General features: G+C 41.3%; 1 protein-coding gene across 1 annotated transcript in view; it reads left to right on the forward strand.

The window, feature by feature from the left end:
* Nucleotides 1-272: 272 nt before the first annotated feature.
* The window catches only part of LOC116164001, a 10,193-nt gene continuing 482 nt past the window's right edge, over nt 273-9,983 (forward strand). The window contains exons 1-4 of the mRNA XM_031478129.1: nt 273-542; nt 617-3,340; nt 3,387-5,273; nt 6,061-6,217. Coding sequence (XP_031333989.1) covers nt 273-542; nt 617-3,340; nt 3,387-5,273; nt 6,061-6,217 — 5,038 coding nt within the window. The remainder of the gene's footprint in view (nt 543-616; nt 3,341-3,386; nt 5,274-6,060; nt 6,218-9,983) is intronic.

The following is a 9,983-nucleotide window of genomic DNA, read 5'->3' on the forward strand; positions in this document are numbered from 1 at the left end:
AGAACGTTCAGTTTTGATGTCTTTAGATTAGAGCGCAGGTATAACTTGTAAATAGGTAATAAAATAAATTTGACTTTGGTTGTTGATCGTTAGACGTTCTGTTTGTGTTTAAATTTACTCAATTAATATCGCTACAAATTACACGCTACCGCTACCGCTACGAAACCATTTGGTCCAACGAGACGGATACCGCTTTTACTTTAACTTTCCGCTACCGCAAAGTCCTGTGTTATTTACAAGTTATTATCGCAAGTGCAAGTGCAATATTCACAATGGCTTCAAAGAAGATTCTAACAATTCGCAAAGAAGACCTTTTTAAAGAGCTCACCGCACTCAGTAAAAAGGTAAGGCAATGCGATTTCCCAATTATCGTTGCCAAAACATATTTACGGCGAATGGATACGCTTGAAGCATCCTTTCGTGCGTTAAACGTCGACATTATCACCTATAATGTTGATAAAGATAAAGCGGACATTGTAAACATCAATGATCTCGAGGCATTTATTGAACTCATTGATTTTATTAACAAGAACTGCCTAACGGTTATCGAAAACGGTGCATCATTGCATCAAACGTTGTCGCTACTGTTGGTGCTACCGCTACGGTTAATACTAAGGGTCCATCGCTGCAAAAAATTCAGATTCCAATATTTGACGGTGCAATTGAAAAATGGGAAAACTTTATATCGCTTTTCGATAGTTTAGTGCATAATCAAGAAGGTATTGATGACGCCACTAAGCTTCAATATTTACGTTTATATACCGCTAAAGAAGCACACGCAACCGTATCGCGCTTCATCTTACAAGATTCAAATTACGCTCCCGCTTATGACGCTTTGAAAAAACGGTATGCTAACAACCGCCGCATAGCTGCCTTTCACATACAAAGACTTGTCAAATTTGTTAACAAGGGTGATCTACTTCATTACCTTGAAGTTCACCGCACTTCGACATCCGCGTTAGCCAATCTCCAGCTCAACGATTTGGCTGATTTCATCCTCTTTCAAATTGCGTACAATAACTGCGATCCAAAAATCAAAGCCAGTTTCGACAACGAGAATGCTAGCGAACTGCCGAAACTAATTGAACTTTTGGATCACGTTGAGAAAAGAGCCCGCAGTCACGAAATGGACGTCAAATGCGTTCTTCCTACCCAATCAAAAACCGCTTTCTTCGCGCCACCAAAACCAAATCAATCTAGAACCCACATCACGCAAGCAAGAACGTCGTCTCAACCGAAATGCAGATACTGCAACGCTGATCATCAAACCTTTCACTGTCAGCAATTCCGAGAATTGTCGCCTGCTGATCGTACCAATTTTATCAAATCTTCTCACGCCTGCTTCAATTGTTTTGGGTCACATGAGGTCAAAGACTGTAAAAGTAAAGTCCTCTGCAGAATCTGCAACCGAGCTCATCACAGTCTTTTACACCTTCCAACCGCTGTACACACCGTGCCAAGTACTGCATCGCCTCCCGCAATTTCTACTACCTCGTCTTCCACGCCTCTCACTGGTACAGACACCGCTCAAGAAAGACCCGCAGCCGTCATGTCGTGCGTATCTACAAACCAGGTGCTTCTGGCCACCATCTTGTGCAAAATACAGGATTCGTTCGGCAATCTGCACGATGTTTGTGCGCTACTTGACAGCGCCAGTCAAAGATGTCTTGTGACAAGTAAACTCGCAAACCGCCTAGGATTACAACGCAAACGAGAAGCTCGCTGCATCCTCGGAGTGAGCGGAAGAGAATCTACTTCCCAAGGTTCTGTTCAATTAACACTTCAATCACGCTTCAAGCCCCCGGTAATTTATGTGACCGAGGCCAGTGTCCTACCGCACATATGTGATGATTTACCTACTGCTGAACTCTCGCCAGACCTCTACCGCAAATTTTCTCAGCTGCCACTTGCAGACAATCAGTTTCACCGACAAAAGAAGATCGACATTTTGCTTGGCGCAGACGCTCACGCTAATTTACTGACTGAAGAAACTCCAAACCTAATTCCTGGCCAACCTACTGCCCAAAGGACAAAGTTTGGATGGGTTATCTTTGGAGCGACCCCCGAACTGAAGCCGCTATGTTCTGCTACTGCCATGCTAATTCGATCGCATCCGCTTGAATCTACGCTTACTCGCTTTTGGGAAATTGAACAAGTTTCCATGCCGTCGGCGCAAACAAACCCAGAGGACGTCATTGCTGAAGAGCATTACATCAACACGCATACCAGGGATTCTGAGGGACGATACGTACTGCGCCTCCCTTTCCGCCCAGGAACCAATCCTAAAGAGTTGTCCAACCGCAGCGCCGCTGAAAAATGTTTGAGATCGCTAGAAAGACGATTAGGGCGTCAACCGCAAGTAAAGTTATTGTATTCCGCATTCATGCAAGAGTTCATCGAAATGAAACACATGCAACTAAGTGTTTCACCATCAAGTTATGTTCTGCCACACCACTGCGTCATGAAGGAGAGCACCTCCACCAAACTGAGGTGCGTCTTCAACGCTTCCGCCAAGGACGTCACAGGGACGTCTCTGAACCAGTTACTTCTACCAGGACCGAAGCTGCAGGCAGACATAAGTGACATTCTTATCCGTTTTCGCTTCCACAACGTCGCACTGTGCAGTGATATCAAAATGATGTTTCGCCAGCTCGCCATCCATCCAGAAGACAGGCAGCATCAGCACGTTTTCTGGCGTGAATCTCCCGAACATACGCTTCAAGAATACGAAATAACTCGTGTCGTATATGGTATGGCAAGCAGTAGTTTTCTTGCTCAACGCACCCTTCGCCAACTCGCTGCTGACGAAGGTCACCGCTTCCCAAATGCCGCTATTGCTTTAGTTCGAGATTTCTATATGGATGATTACGTCGGAGGATCTTCCTCTATTGCTGAGGCCAAGCAACTTCGCAAAGAACTGACTGAGCTGCTCGACGCAGGATGCATGCCTCTGCGCAAATGGAGCTCGAGCAATCCACGAGTGCTTGACGACATTCCTGATTCCCACAAGGAAGTTCCGCTGGAATTCAGTACTGGTGATCCCATGCTGAAAATTCTTGGTCTATGCTACCTACCGCAAGAAGACGCGTTCAGTTATCGCCTTAAACCCTTTGAAGGCCCCGCTACGAAACGTTCAGTACTCGGTTACGTTAGTCGATGTTACGACCCCCTTGGGCTTCTGTGTGGAGTGATCTGCCGAGCAAAGCAGTTCATTCAGAGCCTTTGGTTGTTACGCAGTGATTGGGATGAGCCGCTACCCGAACCGATACAATCAAACTGGAAAGATTTTCTACATGTCATGAGCAGTTTACCCAAATTTCGAATACCGCGATGCTTCAATGTTGATGAAGCAGTGTTACGCCTCGTGTGTTTACTTACATGTGCAGCGAGGTGAGTTCGCTGAAGCTCATCTAGTAAAAGCCAAGAGTCGCGTTGCCCCGCTAAAGACTCTATCTATTCCCCGATTGGAGCTACTGGGCAGTCTTCTGGCTTCTCAATTGATAAACTCCGTGCTGCACGCCAACCCCGGTCGTGCATATTCGTCGATCCATATGCTAACGGACTCCACCATAGTACTCGCATGGTTGAAGACTCCACCGCACCTTCTTAATACATTTGTCGCTAATAGAGTTGTAACGATTCTTGACCTTACTAAGAACTACCAATGGGCGCGCGTTCCTTCCGAGTTTAACGCCGCAGACTGTGCCTCGCGTGGTTGTATTGACGATCAGATATGGTGGCATGGTCCCTCTTTTATGAGCCGCAGTCCAGAGCATTGGAACATTTCCATCCCGATGGAACCTGATGAAATTCCAGAGCGCAAGGTTACCACACTTGTAGTTCAAGCAAACCCCGCAGCAACCGACTCCCCGCTAGACATCATAGAGAGATTCTCATCTTTGTCACGCCTTCAACGCATCGTTGCGAACATTCGGAGATTTGCTCACAATGCGAGCTGCAAATCCGCTAGGAAAATTGGTCCGCTATCCGTTTCTGAGTTAAGTGACGCTTTATTGTGCTGTGTTCGCATTACCCAAGCTGTTGAATTCTCCGAAGAAATCAAACAACTACAGTCCACTAATTCCAACAAAGTTCCGCTACGCCTTTCCAAATTGTCGCCCTACATCGATGAAAAGGGATTCCTCAGGGTGGGCGGTCGCTTACGACATAGCTTGCTACCATCTGAAAGCAAGTACCCGCTACTACTCCCCAAAAAATGTCATCTCTCGTCACTAATCTGTGATTATTATCATAAACAATTGTTACACGCAGGCCCCCGCCAAACGATGAGTTTCATCCAGAGGAAATTTTGGATACTAGCCGCGCATTCGCTGATTCGCCAGAGAATCTACATGTGTCGCCCTTGCTTTCGCCTTACCGCTGCTCCGCGGCAGCCGATCATGGCCGATCTGCCTGCTTGCAGAGTACAACCCGCTCCGCCATTCTACACGACCGCTTCGGATTTTGCAGGTCCCTTTGAGACCAAGGAGACCACCCGCCGCAATAGTCCACGCCATAAGTCATACTGTTGCATTTTCGTGGACACGGCAAGCAAAGCCGTACATCTAGAAGCTGTTACCGAACTATCTACCGCTGCATTCATGGCTGCTTTTCATCGATTTTGTGCCCGTCGTTCTCTTCCTGCTACCTTACACACTGACTGTGGGCGGAACTATCTAGGAGCCGCACGACAGCTAAAGGAAGTTACGACTTTCCTCAAGAATCATCAAGACGAACTGTACACTCAGCTCGCATCGCTAAAGGTGAAGTGGTGTTTCAATCCACCCGCTGCACCCAATTTTGGAGGAATTTTTGAAGCTGCAGTTAAGTTAATGAAACTACTTATGTACCGGCAAATTGGGAATACAATCCTCACTTTCGAAGAGCTCAGCACTTTTTTCGCGCGCGTCGAAGCTGTGCTTAATAGTCGCCCGCTTGGAATGATTTCCTCAGACCCCCGCGAGGGTAGCGACGTGTTGACCCCAGGACATTTACTCGTCGGAAGACCGTTGGTCGCCCCACCGGAGCTGTGCCTTACTGATACCGATATTAGTGTTGGATCTCGGTGGCAACGAATTCATGCTCTCTCTCAATCCTTTTGGCGTCGGTGGAGCAGTGAGTATTTGCATACTCAAATGCAGCGTCAAAAATGGACTCGTGACTGTCCTAACCCCACCGTAGGATCGTTCGTGTATATTACTGGACTATCTTCTTCGCCATTGTCCTGGCCTCTCGGTGTCATCGAAAGAGTACACCATAGTAATGACTCTAAGGTGCGTGTTGTGACTGTTCGCACCGCGAGTGCTGTGTATACGCGCCCTACTAATCGGCTTGTGTTTCTGCCGGTTGCTACATAGTTTTCGAGATAGTTTTAGTTGTTTTTTGTCTGACAGACAGACTGATCATTTTGATTTGCTTCATGTTTCGATTAACTCACTCGAAACAGTGGGCGGTATGTTGAATTACAAACTGTATTTATTTATTTGATATTTTATGTGTGACCGCTAGATAGCATAAACGTTCAGTTTGATGTCTTTAGATTAGAGCGCAGGTATAACTTGTAAATAGATGTAATAAAAATTTGACTTTGGTTGTTGATCGTTAGACGTTCTGTTTGTGTTTAAATTTACTCAGTTAATATCGCTACAAATTACACGCTACCGCTACCGCTACGAAACATCCGTCAATGACTTCAATGATGTGTCTTAATGAATCCGACCTTATTATTAATATTATTAATTATCGCTCGCTATCTTTTAAATTTAGTTCACTTTTCTAAGGAAAAGTATTTTTTTTTACATTATATGTGTTTTGCGAATGGAGAAAATTTTATGTTACAAACCCCATAAGTATTTAGAGTTAAGTATTTTAACTATAATGAGTAAAATATGAGTTCCAATAACGAAAGGTAGTCTAAAGAATATGCGCATTTACTACCAGAATGTGAGGGGAAGGGGAGTAAAGTCGAAATTGTCCGAGTTCTTTCTAAATGTCTCCTCAAACTCCTACGATATTGTAGTTTTAACTGAAACGTGGTTAAATGAAGGTATCTTGTCACAGGAATTATTTGATGGTCGATACGTTGTATTCCGAAAAGATAGGAATAAAGACACAACTAATCTTAAGGATGGTGGTGGCGTCTTGGTGGCCATCGATAAACGCTTCCACTTGGAACTTGTCGACATTTCGCTCGAAGAAACCTTACTCGTCAAAATAGGTAAAGGTTCAAAATATTGCATGCACTTGTGCGTTGTTTACTTTCGATCAAATACAAAGATACATAATTACTACAGTGACTTTTACAATATGTTTGACTCGTTGCCGGAACCTGTGAAAGGTAACTTGTTAATTATTGGAGACTTCAATCTTCCAATATTTGGTGCAGAGTATGATTTATTGAAGGGTGACCACCTATGCGTACAACTGAACAACTTTATCAACTTTAACAACTTATCAAGCAAAAATAATGTAATGAACAGTTTTGGCAAATCCCTAGATCTAGTTCTTACTAACATAGTTTCGCTAACTGTAAATCATGTACAAACACCTGATTTATTAGTAAAACTGGATACATATCATCCCGCCTTATTGTTGCAATGTGAGCTTAACATTCCTGTAATTAAAACTAAGTTATTGAGTGACCTTACGTATAATTTTGGTAAAGCGAATTTTGTTGGGGTCTATCATGCGTTAACATCCACAAATTGGTCTGTTCTAAACACATGTGTTGATGTAAATGAGTCTGTTCAAATATTCTACAACATTGTATATAGTATTTTAGATCAATTCTGTCCCAAAATGAAAATTAGATGTGAATCTTCATATCCTGTTTGGTTTTCTGCAGAGCTAATAAGAACAATTCAACATAAACATAAGATGTTTAAAAAATACAAACGTCTATGTCAAATAAATGATCCCGGGTCAGACAACGTATATCTGCAATTTAGTCATCTAAGATCCGTTGTGAAAAAAGATATCACATCAGCTTATCGGGAATACATAACCGATATTGAAAAAGACATTGGGCGTGATCCAAAACGTTTCTGGGCTCACGTGAAGCATAGCAAAAAACTGACCGATCGAGTGCATGAAATAGAGCATTGTGGCGTACCTGCAACTACCGGTCCAGAAATCTCAGACATCTTTTGCTGATTTCTTTAAATCAGTGTATTCACCTTCTCCGCCTAATTTGAACCCTTGCAATAATTCACACGACTCAGACATGATGGATCACTATGGCATTCTCGTACTAAAACACATTGATCAACACTGTGTTCTAAGAGCCTTAAAGAAACTTAAATCTAAGAAGTCCATGGGTCCGGATTTGCTTCCTCAATACTTTTTTAAAGGCTACTCTGAATTACTGAGTAAACCGCTATGCATAATCTATAACCAGTGTCTTAAGTCGAACACTTTTCCCGACTTTTAGAAAACCACTAAGGTAACACCAATATTTAAAAGTGGAAACAGACATTCGGCCTCCAACTATAGACCGATCTCTATACTTTCAGTACCGGCAAAAGTTGTTGAAATTATTTTGAAGGATGAAGTATTTCAACATGTAATGCCACGAATTTCAAATTGTCAGCACGGTTTCACTTCGGGTCGATCCACAGTGACAAATCTGCTTAATTTTACGCAATTTGTTTCGAGCAGTATGAATCAAGGCGCTAATGTAGATGCTATTTTCACTGATTTGTGTAAGGCGTTCGATAAATGTGATCATGCGGTTATATTGTCAAAATTGAAATATTATGGGTTGTCACTAGATTTATTATATCTCTTTAAATCGTATTTTACGGAGAGATATCAATACGTGTGGTTCCAAGGGTATAAGTCCAAACTATATGCAGCCAGTTCCGGAGTTCCCCAAGGTTCGGTATTGGGGCCGGTCATTTTTAATTTATTAATAAATGGAGTAGTAAACGTGGTGAAAACGTCAGAAATTCTGTTATATGCAGACGATCTAAAATTATTCAAAGCTATCTTATCTAGAGATGATTGTGAGGACCTTCAGGAGGATTTAGACGCCGTGAATAATTGGCTTGGCACCAATAAACTCGCTTTTAATGTGTCCAAATGTGCTGTTCTTACATTCACTAATAAGCCATCCCCAATAACCCATACGTACTTTGTAAATGGAAAGGTACTAAAACGTATATGGCAAATAAAACATCTGGGAGTTATCTTAGACCACAGATTAACTTTTAATGCTCACATACAAAAAAGCATAGCAACTAGCTTTAAAAACTTAGGGTTCATAATTCGGCTTGGTAAGAACTTCTCAAAAATAAGGACATTAAAGCTTCTGTTCTCATCCATAGTGAAACCACACCTGGAATACGCGTGCGTTATTTGGAAACCTCACAGTTCAACACACAAAAGAAGTTTGGAGAGAGTACAGAAGAAATTCTTGCGATATTTAAATTATAAAAAAAAGTGGAGAGTACACATATTTTATTCCATATTCTGAACTTCTAGAGTCATTTCATATGGAAAGTGTCGAAAAGAGACATCAATTAGCCCAGCTCGTCTATCTGTACAAATTACTGCACGGAACGATAAGCAACCCACCCAACTTGGCACAAATTCATTTTTATGTTTCACCTTTCTTTCGCCGTACACGTACCCTGTTTTATATGCCCTATTCCCGCACTAATTTGCTAGCCTTTTCGCCTGTTGTTGATATGCAACGTCTGTATAATACCATCTGTAATTCAACAAATGTTGACATATTTCAAAATAGTTTTAAATCATTCGTCGACAATTGTACATCCATACTTTGAATTTATCATCAACATCTCGCTCTTTCCCACATTGCATACCCTTTTTGCAAACACATTTTTTTATTTTTTTTATATATATATAATCTTATTTGGGTTTTTGTTTAGGTTAAGTGTGTTAAAATGTAAGTGGTTTCAATTAACTGGCTTAGAAAATTATTTATGTTTAATATTAGTCCGTAAAGTTAAGACATAAAAAAAATGTATTTATTTGTGAACTGCTCCACAGTAATTGGATGTTTGTTATCTGTTGTGGAGCATGAAAATCAATAAATAAATAAATAAAATAAATAATACAAAATCTATTTCGGTTAAAAAAATGCGCTTTATTATTTTACGAGTTGTCTTATCTCAATTGATCGTACAGGTATTTTGATCTCGATTTTGATGTGTTTTTGTACTGAATTGATTTATCAGGTTTTCCACTGAATTTATGATGTCTGGTGTATTTTGTTTTTATGAACTTGTTTAATTGTATTTGATTTGATTACCTGATTTTTATCATACAATTTGAGATGTTTTATTAATGTGTATTTTCTCTTGCATGTTATTGCTGTAGGTGATTTATATATTTCATGTATTTGTCTGGCCTATACCGGGATATTGTCCCGTAGAAGGTTTCCCTGGTATTGTCTTGTTGTGTGCATAATATATTTATTTGCTCTTTTCTTACGCACAAAAGTTCTGTCTTTTATTTCATTCCCTTCTCGATTATGTCACACGTCCTAACACGTGCAAGAACCGATTACACAACGTAGGAGTTCATTCGTGCCACCCATATCGAACCGACTGCCATCCAACTTCAAAAGTGCCGCGAAACGTCCATCATTTCGAGCTAAAAGGTAGGTATCTTATTGACCAATAGAAAACGAGTACACATTTGGAGCGCAAATTAGTGTCAAAGTCCCAGCCCAAAACATGGTCAAAGTCAATGGGGTGTGAAGTGCATTATTATCCTTTATAAGTATTTCATATTTATGCTCATTCATCATAAATCTTTCACAGAAATAATTCTTGTCCCTTTCATGAATAAACTGTAAACTAAAAATACCTTAACCGAAATAAGCTCGCCGTACCGTTTGACGCTACAAAGTTTATAAATATACAAAATTCCGAGCAAAATTCATTGTTAGCACTCCGAACTGCAACGACGAACGGCAACAGCGAACGCCGACGCGAACTTAAAAGTTTATAAATCGG

This window comes from Photinus pyralis, unplaced genomic scaffold (genome assembly GCF_008802855.1).
Source record: "Photinus pyralis isolate 1611_PpyrPB1 unplaced genomic scaffold, Ppyr1.3 Ppyr1.4_LG2, whole genome shotgun sequence".
NCBI classification, from domain to species: domain Eukaryota; kingdom Metazoa; phylum Arthropoda; class Insecta; order Coleoptera; family Lampyridae; genus Photinus; species Photinus pyralis.